Source organism: Orbicella faveolata, unplaced genomic scaffold (genome assembly GCF_042242905.1).
Source record: "Orbicella faveolata isolate gen_17 unplaced genomic scaffold, um_ofav_v1 contig_13, whole genome shotgun sequence".
NCBI classification, from domain to species: domain Eukaryota; kingdom Metazoa; phylum Cnidaria; class Anthozoa; order Scleractinia; family Merulinidae; genus Orbicella; species Orbicella faveolata.
The window spans coordinates 5,973,968-5,987,074 of record NW_028301540.1 but is presented as its reverse complement, the minus strand read 5'-3'; the positions used below and the strand labels follow the sequence as shown (position 1 = coordinate 5,987,074).

Genomic DNA, 13,107 nt, shown 5'->3' with positions numbered 1-13,107 from the left:
TTTGAGTCTATTTTAACTGATGTTTAGGTCCTTGACGTCGACGACAATGCCCCGGTGTTTACTCAGCTCCGGTATGACGCATCTGTAGTGGAAGGTACTCCCGCGAACAAGCTCGTGCTCAGTGTAACCGCCACAGATGTAGACACCCCTTCAAATAGCATCTCCTACTCGTTAGACGAACTGGATGACATGTATTTCACGATTGGAACGAAGACTGGAGAGTTAAGAACAAGTCAAATACTACTCGATAGAGAGAAAACTCCCGTGTTGTATTTCGATGTTAAAGCGTCTGATGGGGAAGAAAGGACTGGAGTGGCTGGAATTAAGGTGAGGTTATCATGGTCGAACCTCAAATGTTTATTTTGGTGAGCAATGCTCCAGAGGATGATGGTCTATATCTCTGGTAAGCTAAGCCATGGAAAAAGAAAAAGAGAGACAGAAAAAGAAGATTACGAAAAGAAAAAGCAGAAAGGAAAAGAAATCATTTTCTTGATGCCCGAGCGCTACACGTGCGTGAAATTGTTAAGGACGCGCTATGCACTTATATATGCGGACACAACTCAAAGTTAGCAATTTTACATTTTGGGAAGCAAGAAGTTACCGTCAAATCCTTTAGCTTTGAAATTGTAACTTCTCCATAATTTTTACCTTTATTTTATGTGGGGAAAACGTTACTACTTTATAGTAACACCATGATTTTTATACTTTCCTTCAGATTGTGGTACTCGATATCAACGACGAAGCGCCATACTTTCCAAATCCACCCTACATCGGTACAATTGAAGAAAACAAGCCACCGGGCACAAGTGTGATCGTGGTACAGGCTGTTGACGAGGATGACCCGAGTGCGGGTGGCGGGCACACCGACCTAACCTACTCCTTGGATGACGATAGTAATGGTCGATTTGTAATTGACGAAGATTCTGGCCTCATTACCAACACCATGACCTTTGACAGGGAAGGCAAGTCCAACGAGTACAACATCACCGTTAGGGCGACAGATAAAGCAGTAAACCCACTTAGTGGAACAACGCTCGTCACTATTAGAGTAGAAGACGCAAACGATCACAGGCCAAAGTTTAATCCCCTGGAGTACAGGGCATCTGTTCCTGAAAATGCATATCCTGCATTCTTCGTCACAAAAGTAAATGCTTCGGACGAAGATATTGGTTACAACGCTCGGTTAGAATTTACGATCGTTTCCGGAAACGAACCTTACGCATTTTACATCAAACCTGCTACTGGCGAGATTTTGGTTTCAGGGGAGTTAGACTATGAAACAATACCGAGTTACACCCTGAAAATAAATGTATCGGACCAAGGCATGCCTCAGCAGACCTCTTTGGAGCTTGCGACGGTGTTGATCACCATACTTGACGCAAATGATCATTCCCCTGTGTTTCAGCCGGATGAGTACACCATTTCTGTTAAAGAAGACGTGGCCATTGGAACTTCTTTGTTAAGCCTAGTAACTACAGATATCGATCAGGGCATTCAAACGAGGCTCTGGTTTACCGTGCTGTTTGGAGACCCTGCCAATATCTTTGATGTCAGGCCGGATCCGAATAATTCTAGTGTGGGAATCTTGTATACAACAGCCAGACTGGATCGAGAGGCCGTTGATGGTTATATATTAGAGATACAAGCGGAAGATGCAGACGGTCTCTTTGCCACTTGCGTCGTGACAGTAACAGTACTAGATGTTAACGACAACGGACCGCATTTTGTCCCGCCTCTTTACTTAGGAAGTATTGTGGAAAAGGTTAAGGCACCGCAGTTTGTTGTTAAACTCAATGCCTATGACCCTGATGAACCGTGGAACGGACCCCCGTTTGATTACAAGATACTCAATGGCACTGTCAACGGGAATTTCTACATAGAGCCTAGTTCTAAGACCAGCACCACGGCGGAAATCTATTCCTCAGAGAGATACGAGTTCAGTTACGAAATCAAGCGTGAATGGAAGCTTTGGGTGCAAGTAACGGACAGTGGCAACCCGGCCATGAGCAATATTACCGTGGTTTACATAGTGGTCAAAGACTCCGAGAACAACAACGAACCTTTCAATGCCACGATGACGATTATTTTGAACGCCTTTCACGGACGTTTTGAAGGCGGTGACATAGGAAAGGTTTACTATAAAGACAACGACTTTGAAGTGGACGAAAATGGCTACAAGATTCTGACCCAAAACCCAGGAGTTTACTTCAATATCGACGCAAACACTGGTCATTTATCAGCGCAAAGAGACATCCCAATGGGTACCTATGGGCTTTTTGTTCACATAAAAGAAAAAAACAGAAAGGGTGCATCGAAGCTTAAGGATGCGTATTCTGGAGTAAACGTCATTGTTCGGAATATCTCAGAGACGACTGTGTCTATGAGTACCACAGTGCAGTTTGTGAACATCCACGAAGAAGCTATTCTTGTTGGTGATTACTATTCTAGACTCCAAGAAACCTTGGAGGAGATTTTCATATATCAAGCAGACGGCGACGTCGTGTTCCCGTACGATGTTTTTATCTTCAGCATTCAAACAGATTTAGAGAATCCCCAAGCTATCAACGTGCAGTTTGCAGTGGAGTACATGCCCTCGACAGAGGTCCTGGTGATTCTGAATGAAAAGGGAGCTTCCCTTGAAAAAATCGGTAAAATTATTAATGAACGTTATTTTGAATAGCTTTATAATTTATATAGTGAAGGAAATAATTAAGAATTTGACCTCAGGGTCAAGATTTCTTTAGGCTGATGAAAACCGAGGGTCAACAAGCTAATGCTTTATACTGGAGATGGCTACGCAACGGATGACTTATTAGACCTAGAACTGATCCACAACCTTCTTTATGGTTTTGTTTGCCACTTTTCCGTAATTTTAAATTATTTTAAATCATCGAGTGGGTGCAACTAGGTGTTGTATTTAACAATTGGACTACGAGGCTTCATTTCTGCGAATGAGTAGTGAACGTGCCGCATTCGAGTTAATTATCCCTCTGAAAAAACGACGCCGGGTTTGAAGTTTAACTGTTTTCCATAGGCAGGATTTCAGATTAGGGATAACCAATAAGATTCGTAAATTTCCAACAGAGCACTCTGGGTGTCACTAACTTTCCATGGGAAGCCTCTGATGGGGTACTCATGATCAACCAATCAGAATGAAAGTCTATCAGGTTCGGCTCCTGGGTTATACCCGACAGTGTCTAAAATTGTCTTAGACGAACGTCAGACAGATTCGAACTTATCTTCAGTTACAAAGGACAATTAGTATTCTAACATTTAAAGCGGGAAAGTTCAATATTTGCACCACTGCATTTCGTTGAATTACAGGTTTAACCATTGGAGCGTTAGGTATTGACAGCTGCGCTAAGGAAACCAACAAAACTGGTGTTTGCCAGAACGTAGTGAAGGCTTACAACACATTCACAGTTATCAGCGATGATTACGGTCAATTTCCTGCGCCAGACAACTCGTTAACGTTTGTGTCCATCGACGTCCAGCTTGGAGCGGAGTACTCGCCGATCTTCAAGAGTCAGATCATGAGTAAAAAAAGATGCGCGGACAAACCATGCCTGAATGATGGGATATGCCATGACGTAAAGCCAGACGGTGAGTGTTGTTTATATCAATCCACTTGCAAAACCCAACATATCGCTCAAGGGTGGTTGTTACACCTCCCAACGCAAATACGCTTTCCGATTGGAAGTGAACGTGTCACGTGTCATGGCCGGGATCAAAACTCACTTACTCCCTACCGCGAACAAACCTCACTAACTCCCTAGGGAAACAACAACTTGAACTTTGGACTTGCACGTGATCAGGTCGTGCACCTTGAAGACGCGGCAAATTTGTTAGCCAGCCGGCTCTAGCAATTTATTTTTTCGCAGTTGTTTTCCTATTTTTGAATTGGGAAAACAAAACACTTAAACCGGGTTCCCACTTGTGAGGTAAGCATAACACAAGTGAAATAAGCATAGGCGCAAGCACAAGAAAAAAGGAACGTTTCTTTTTCTTGTGCTTATTTCACTAGTGTTACGCTTATCTCACAAGTGGGAGCTTGCTTATTTCACTAGTGTTACGCTTATGCCACAAGTGTGAACCACGCTCTAATGACTGGCCCCACGGGAAACAGTGAGTTTTGTTTCCCCTCGAGGGAGGGTCTCGGAGAAACAAAACTCACTGTTTCTACTAGGGCGAGTCACTAAGTGTTTCTTATCACTAACGACGGGGCGTTTATTCGCCTTAATGGCCTAGTGAAAATCGAAAATGGGAGTCGCAAGCGAAGTCATAAGCTTGACGGAATCGGAGTCGGAAAAGTCAGAACGTTTCCATTTCTTCCGATTCCGTTTACAAGTCTGCCGTTTTTGATCCTGTGAAAACTAGATTGTTGGAGTCCAAAGCATAAGTGGAAGAGCTTACCCATCACATTTAATTGCCTGGAATCAAGCTTTGCGACTCCGAAAATCAAGTTTTCACTAAATCATGAGCGATAGAGTCATAAGCAGAACTGGTGTTTTGCTTCCGAATGCGTTTCTGATAACGACTACCTCCACCTTGCATGGAACCAACATATCCTGCATAGCTTGTAGAAACTAAGTCACTGCAGAGGGAGCCCACGAGTTACTTGCATAGCTGTGCAGATTGCATTCCGCTGACAAGGAAGGGATGTGTACTAGTGCGAAGACTGCACCAGAATGAGAACCACGCTGCGAAAATTCTTTGTAATTGTTTAACTCGAGAACTAAAACTGAAATAGGAAAAAAATTCACTTACCCCTACGTGACACACTCCCCAGGGGGAGGGGGCTAATTAACAATTAGACTACGAGCCTATGCTTTCCACGGACCATATAGGGTTAAACAACGCGTTTTGAAATCACGCATTTTTCTCTTTGTTTTGCTCAGGATTTATCTGCCAGTGCAAGCACAAATCAAAGGGGCTGGTCCCCGGGCCTCTCTGCGAGGAAACGACTCGCACGTTTGAGGGAGGTCTGGGTACATCCTACATCTGGCTCCAAACGCTGGCTGCTTACGAAAGGAATGTTGTAACGTTGGAGTTCACGACAATCGTCGCAGAAGGACTTATCCTTTATCAAGGGCCTTTACTGGAAGGTTTGTACCTCTTAAGGCGGGGACACACATGAAAATTCTGTAGAAGATCAAATTTTTGTTTTTCCGGGATTTGAATCGTAATTTAAAGTTTTATTTTCAGAAACATTTCTGCCACTGTGAGTTCAAAGCTCGTTTTTTCCAAAAAGAATTATTTTTGTCTTTGAGAAAAGATTTTTTGAGAAGGATTCGTCCAATTGAGCTCAAATTTTCAGGATTTGTTGTTCTCAGTAAGTTTTGTGTTTTAAGCATAGAACTTTTTTCCATCCAGTATATTTTGTCGAAGTTATGCATTGAAACGTATGTTGGTCTATGCTGGATTTTCTCTATCAGATTTCACTGGTCACCATTTCATGTGTTTTTAACTATTCAAAAATTTCTATGCTTAAAACAGTAAGCTATTTGTCTTTTTTTTTTAAAAAATGTAAAAATTATTCATTTTGATCAATTCTTGTGGGAGTTATCTTTTCTCAAGTAAGCCTTAGCATTCCTCAGCAGGTGACAGATTTAATCAGATGGTATCAGATTACAATACAGTTTTAGGGTACAAAATGTTTTTTTTTCATAATCTTTGGTCTTAAACTTTTCTAAAAATGTATACTTTGCCACGGTTTGGAATTAAATCTTAGCCATAAAAAAATGGTGTGTTTTTGTTTGTAGCCCCGCCTCAAGTCAAGAGTTTTAGATAGAATACTACTGGCCTACCACTGAAACAATTGTTACATCACATTTCACATATGCATTAGGTAAAATTCGCTAACACGACAAGATTCACGGTGCAAAAACAAGATGTGGGTTAGTTAGTGGGTGCACGTGAGCGGGCGGGCAAACGAGAGGCACAGGACATTATTGTCTTAAGGACGGTGCCTACTAAATACATAGGTTTTTGCGCCAGGTTAGGACCACGCGGAAAAAGTAGATTTTTGCAAGGGCTATTGGAATCCACAGAGAAAAATGGGGTAGCCACGCATTTTTTCGAGATAATTAGCCTTGAAGCTCAACAAAAATGCTGACGTCAGCATTTTTCTGAAAAAAATGGGAAAATGATATTTCTTCACAGATTTCCCTAGAATTCGCCTTTACATACAAAAAAAAGCAAACAAATATATAAAGATATTAAAACTACATGGTAAATGGTAACATAAAAACCATTTTTGATATGTTTTTAATAACAAAATCGTTGCAACAGTGCTGTTAGTGCCTCTGACAGCATTCCTCTAGTTCAGCTAAAATACAGTCTAAATACCTTTTGCTCACAACCAGAAACTAATCATGTGTTGAATAGCCTTGCCACTTCCATTTCATAACATAAAATGAAGGGGTAACCACGTGTTTTTTAAAGTTATTGATCTTTTTTGAAAACTTTTACGGTGCCCGTTACATTTGTTCTTGTCACCTCCCCAGTAAGTAAATCATTTGCGTATCTCGTACTTATTTTGCGCGCGCACTACGTACGCCATCTGCAGGTAAAAGGTTACAGTTGGATTTCGGTATAATTTTCGACAGATAACAGCTAGTTTTTCAGCTGGAAGCCGTTAACAGTTAGTGCTTAGCAATATGCTGCTATTCTGGTGTTCCTGGTTTAAGTACAGGTTCATTAAACTTGATTTGGTCACAGTAGGAAAATTTTGCTTTCATTTCAGTCGTGTATTTGGTAGCGTAGTTGATTGCGTCAATGTCAACCCCAGCGTGCGCGTGGCACTTAATCCATAAAATGGGGTGATTACATCAACACACGCCTTTTTGATGAGATCCTCCTAAAAATACTGGTTGCCCTCAGTGCAACTTGACATATTCTCCGGTTCGCTGCATTCGACAATGTCACTGATTATTTACAAGCAAGGATTAAGGACAAAAGACTTAATATCCCATATGGGCCTTATTCCCAAGGTAATCCCCTCAAGTTATTTTTAGGACTGTTACCCAATTCTTCCGCGGATAATGTTACCGCGCGCGTTGGGCGGATGTTTTCGTGGAGAATCAAATTGGGCTGTTCACGCGAGCAAAATCCGCGTCACAGGATTGGCTGATCTAGACTCCCCTGGAATTTCTAAAATCCGGAGAAATCTAAAAATACTTTGAGAGGGATACCTTAAGAATAAGGACTGTGTGTAGATAAGCTGCCTCACTCCTCATCTTATCTCGTAATTTACAATTTGTTGACTTTTATCACACCTCTGCTGATAATTTATGTAGTTTGAAAAGAAACTGTGGTCAATTGTGCTTGAAGTTGTATTTGAAGGAAAAATGTGACGGAGCTGTTATTTTTTTTTTATTTAAACCTTTGTACAGTGGGCCTTGGTGACTCACGTGATTTCATGGCCATTGTCCTGTATGGTGGATTCATCCGTGTCGTCATATCATTAGGAGACCAGCCTTTGACATTAACAGTTGCACGTGGCCCTCGACTGGATGATGGTGACTGGCATCACGTCGAAGTGCGCCAGGAGCTGAAGGTATTAACATACACTTTAATTTCCGTGGTCGTGACGTGTCGTGACATCGACCTCATCATCTTGTAACTCACTACAATCGTACATAACTCAATAAACAAGTCAGAACTAGAAGCTAACAAATATTTCAAATAACAGCATAAAATAAATCACTTCAGCACCGCTGTGGCAATTAGGGACACTGAAAATGAAGAAACAAATAGTGTAAATAGAATTAAAACTTGTTTAAAAAGAACAAGTTGTTGTTTAAAACTAGTCGGAGGCTAACCAATTGGCTATTTTCAAGACGAAGACGACCTGAATTCGGGACCACCTAACACAAATCCATCTAGTGGCAGGGAAGAGAATTTGAACCCAGGACCTCCGGATTACAAATCCAGCGCTTTGATCACTAGGCCACGCATCCTCCGCTTTTTGTGTCAAGCGCGGGGAAACGCGTCTAAGCAAGCCCACGATTGGGTGTAGGTTTTGCTTCTGATTGGTTAACCAAGCAACGTGATCACAAATGACTGTTATAAATGATTCTTATAAGAAGTGCACGCATATATAAACGGTACGTGTACTGATATATATTTCAAAGTTTAAATCTCTAGAGGAAACCCGTATTAAACGCCTTGTTTCAACAGGTCACGTTCGATTTATCAGTATTCTGCCATGGTCACGAGGCTTTCAGGACAAACTTCTACATTTGGTGGTGTTTCCTTTGTTTCCAAGTCTCTTTTGGGAATTGAGAGACAAAAGAGACTTGAAAATTTTTCAATTTTGACCCGAAAGCCTCGGATCCATGTTAGAATATTGATATGTCGAACGTGGCCCATTAGGAGGTCATGTATCCTAAGAAAAGGCATGGATTGTAGATTGATAACGGGTCCGTTTAAACTAGCATTATGGTCCTAATCCAAGAGGATCCAACTACTGTGAAAGGGAAAACTTCGTCCCAGAATCGTAACTAAACGTTTTTTTGTTTTACAGACTATTACGGTAACAGTTGACTACTGCAGGAACGCACGCATGATACAACTAGGTGATGAGCTGGTGGAAGATGAAAGCGAGTGCAAAATATCAGGAAACATCAGAGGAACAAGCTAGTAAGTATCTAATACAGTCCAGCCAGTGATCCCTTCTAAATTCACCATACACATCGCGGTCATTTTATAAAAAAAATTGAGTCGAAGTTCACACTACGCCAGAAAAATTTAAGAACGCAGCTTTATTTTCTTTTGGTAAGGCCTACCGTTCACACTAACCTGCCACGAAAACGGTGCTATTCAAAAACGCTCTTCAAGCCGGAGGAATTTGAAAACGCCGGCTTCTCGTTGTCGTGAGACAGAAAACATTTTGAAACCGGAGCTTTTCGAAAACGATGTCGTCCCGATAATCATGTGATATCGCTTCCCGAGTTTTCCTCAAACACAAATCCAAAATGACCGAGGATGTTGCTTTTCTCAAATTCCTCCAGCGTATTGGGGACGGTCCCTTAAATTTAAGGTGCAGCTTAACTTAGTCGCGTATTAAAGTATATGTATAAGAAACTAACAACATGAAAGATATTCGATGTGATAAATACAATGGTGATGAATTATAAGTTCGGCCCCACGGTGGTTAGTAATTGTATTTCGTCTGTCGCGAGCGCTGATTTCTGTTTCGCAAACGGTCGATGCCATTTCCCATCATTGGTAACCAATACAAGCCTTTCAGAATGGACGATGCCATATCTGCTTTAGTTTACAACAACAACAACATTTATTACTTATCTGCGCTTTTTCTATAAAAATAGTCAAAAGTGCATTATAATTAGATAAATTCTTACAAATTACAAATTGAGAATTAAAACTACCAACGCTTCCTGAAATTTAACACCTAAAATCCTATAATATATTCGAGGACTGGACTTACAACAAAATCTTAACAAAAGGCCTTAGAGAACAAATGAGACTTAACTAAACGCTTAAAGGTGTTAACGTTCGTAGCTTGCCTCGTTGGTCCTCATTGACAAGGGAAGGCCTGGTAGAACCGTAGAAACTGAAAACTGTAAAATTTGTTGATGGAGCAAAAGGCACTCACCAAATGCTTAATTGTTCGTCTTCACACTGGTTTGCTTGCGGTTAACTTTTATTTGATGGTTGGGGCAAATCTGTCATTAATAGTTAAGAAAGTCACGTTTTACAGTTAAATTTGCGGAGACTTGGCGGGTCAGCCTGGTAGTGTAGTGGTAAAAGAGGGATGTTAGGCAACAGAGGTTCCGTGTTCGATACTGAGTGCTTACTTACAAATTTTCTTTTTTCATTAATTTAGTAGAGAAAAATTCGTTGATAGTTAAAAAATTTCTAAGTGCGGCGAAAATGGCATCGAACGTTTACGAAAAGGACAGCTGCGTCGCGAGCATGATACAAAGTGTTCCCCTTGATATGAGTAGGATGACGGCCTCCCGCACATTGGTAAGACGCTAAAACTCTGAGCGAGAGAAGACTCGTGACGGCATAGATAAACCTTGTGCGGCTGTATATCCCAGGTTGCCACTAGTGTCCTGAAGCTCAGCGCGTACAGAGTCAGAGAAGCGTGAGAAGGGCCATGGATTCTACTCCTTTCAGAGAATTTTTTCCTTTCCCATAGTTTGTGTCTGAATACAGTTAGAGAGAAAGATACCGCTAAATTTTCATGATTGAATTCGACGCATTAATGTTTTTCCTGCAGTTACCTGAACAGTCTCTGGCCACTACAGATCGGAGGTGTCGAGAATCCACAAATTAAGTATCCGGAACTTAACTACACGGGCTTCACTGGCTGCATACGAAAGATTTCAAACAACAAGCTTATGTACGATCTCAAAGATCCACTGAAGGTAGTAAATTCTCCCGAGGGCTGCACAAAAGCGCGCTGTCCGAATTGTAACAACAAAGGGTACTGCGAGCCGTACTTGAAGAAAGCAAGTGTTTGTGTTTGTGATGTTGGATTCTCCGGCACAAATTGTGCGACAAGTAAGCATGCGCAGTAGAGACCCAGACACACTATACAACACTGTGCACGATGTACCACGTAATATTGCTTGCACCGTATATACGTTCACGTCTAGAACCGTTGTTGAGCAGATCATGTATTGTTTATCCTAACCGCTTCGCTGAAGGAGTATGTAATTGCTTTCAAAGTCTGCAATATCGTGAGCGACCACTGTAGCTGTGTGCACCACTTCTTTGTTTTTAAATGACGCAATCACGACGTCGACGCCGGGTAAATGAAAACCTAATTTAAAATCTACTTACCATTTTGTTAGCTTCTCTAATCTTTTGAGAGAAGTACAGTGAGAGAACATTTTCTTGTCCAAGAATAAGATATTGCGGCTCCTTCAAAGGCTGAAAATTTACTGACGATAAACGAGCTACATTCAATAAAATAAGAAACCAGAAATTAATTTTTAAAAAAAACAGAAATCATTGTTGACAACTTATGAAACACATTTTAACGAAATAACCCTGAGGACATTAACAGATACTATGTCTTTTTACTAACATTTACTATGTTCTCTTCCTGACAACATTTGCTATGTTGCCTTCCTGTGTAGCCACTAATTCAAAGTGTTTCTTTTGCTTAACTTCATACAGAGGCGATTGGAAATTTCTATTTAGAAAATAGCTACTCTCAGTACGAGGACACATCGTTGACGTCATCAACATCATCATCGTCATCATCATCGTCGTCGTCATCATCGTCATCGTCATCATCGTCCTCGTCCTCGTCTTCGTCTTCGTCTTCGTCTTCGTCTTCGTCCTCATCGACTTCGTCGAGAAGAAGACGTGAAATTGCAGAACCGCCTAAACCAATAACAAGTAAATACTTTACTCTAATCGCGCTCAAGGTCACAGCCAAACCTTCTGTCAATGACAGTCTTCTATTCCTGATCACCAACAGATTTGGAACGGAATTCGTCAGGGTTGGCGTAAGTTACACCAATTAATTTAAACAGTGAAATATGATATTATCCCAGTATTGGAAGAGAAAATTATACAATTGGAATTGACAAGAATCAGGATTTTAAGGACTTTCAAAGGGAGTCTGATGTCAAATATGTCTTGTAAAGTAAACTTAACAACACTTCATTAGAAACGAAAGGTTCTACTTCAGAGAGAATTTTATTAGTTTCATTACAGTCTGGCCCTTTCAATCTACTATGAAACCGTCCAATCGCAAATTTATGTTTTAATTTTTTATGCTGGTTTGTACGAAGTAATACATGACCCCATGCAAGGACTTATAATTTCCCACCTCTTGGATAATCAAGTCCGGGCATCTGTCATCCAAAATAAATCGGTGACGCGCGATTAATCAAAAGTTACAGAAATCCACATGCATGCTTTTGATTTCTTTTCCAGATATTCAAACAAATACTGCGTTGCGTGATCAGAATGGCGGGCAGGACGAAAATACTTTCGCTTCCTGATGTAAACATCACCGATAACAAACCCCACATAGTCAAGGTGGAACGGATGGGTAACACTGCCACATTACAGGTCGATTATGCGGGTAAAGTGCAGGGTAGCACAGGTGGCAGCAATCACCTGATAGATAATGGCGGTGGAGCTTTGTTTTCTGGAGGACTGAGAAAGCTAACAGCTCTAAAGGTGCTGCAGGCGATCGTGAAAAGCAATGGTAAAGCAATCGTGCAAACGGCAAACGGGAGCCTTATCTCAACGTTTTCTTCGTTCGTGGGTTCTTTGTCCGGAGTGAGTTTGATAACGATCAACAACAAAGGCGATGTTTCCGTTACGAAGCTCAAAAACGCAACTCTCATTCGCCAGTATCTGAAGCATACCATTCGATCCGTTTATAATTCAAGTTCCCAGAAAATTGTCATTGGAAGCGCGGGAGTTAGTGTGACCGAGGTACGCCTTAGCAACAGCAGTCATCAAAGCGTTCAGCAGGTCTTACAGCGAAGAAACCAGCAAAATGCAAAGGGAGCAGCCGGCGCTAGGAACGTGGCTGCTATTGGCACGAACGCCGTGGTCAGTGGCGGGAAAATCAGTTCCGTAGGCAACTACGGTTCAAAAATAGAGTTAAAACAAACAACCGCAGGAGAGAAAAACCAAACTAAAGAAGGTGTGGATGAATCTTATGCAGGTGAGATGTATTCTTTTCTACACTTTAGGGCAGTTTAGGGCCTTCTAGTAAGTCAAAATTTCAACTAACCAGTGAGGGGGTTCGCTGAATCTCGTTACATTAAAAGTCAAAAAAAAAAGAAAACTGATCCTCGCGACAAGCAGAAGAGATTGAAACAGAGTTAAACTTATAAGCAGACACATGAAGATATTTGCTCAGTCATATTCAACAATTTTCGTAGTTTCGAAGACCATTTTGCCGTTGAGTACTTATCATAGAAAGTCTTAATTTTTGGGGAGTGGGGATTGCGCGGTGGTGAGAGCACTCACCTTCCACCAATGTGGCTGGGTGTCATATGTAGGTTGAGTTTGTTGTTGGCTCTCGCCCTGCTCCGAAGGTATTTCTCTGGGTTCTGCGGTTTTACTCCCTCTGCAATAACCAACATCTCCAAATTCCAATTC

The 13,107-nt window shown here is 41.4% G+C and overlaps 1 protein-coding gene across 1 annotated transcript in view; it reads left to right on the top strand.

Moving 5' to 3' along the window:
- LOC110052090 (protocadherin-like protein) overlaps positions 1-13,107 on the top strand; it is a 38,365-nt gene that overhangs the window by 20,781 nt on the left and 4,477 nt on the right. The window contains exons 10-18 of the mRNA XM_089284273.1: positions 28-327; positions 716-2,648; positions 3,325-3,603; positions 4,899-5,105; positions 7,395-7,558; positions 8,528-8,643; positions 10,250-10,533; positions 11,155-11,489; positions 11,923-12,667. Coding sequence (XP_089140399.1) covers positions 28-327; positions 716-2,648; positions 3,325-3,603; positions 4,899-5,105; positions 7,395-7,558; positions 8,528-8,643; positions 10,250-10,533; positions 11,155-11,489; positions 11,923-12,667 — 4,363 coding nt within the window. The remainder of the gene's footprint in view (positions 1-27; positions 328-715; positions 2,649-3,324; positions 3,604-4,898; positions 5,106-7,394; positions 7,559-8,527; positions 8,644-10,249; positions 10,534-11,154; positions 11,490-11,922; positions 12,668-13,107) is intronic.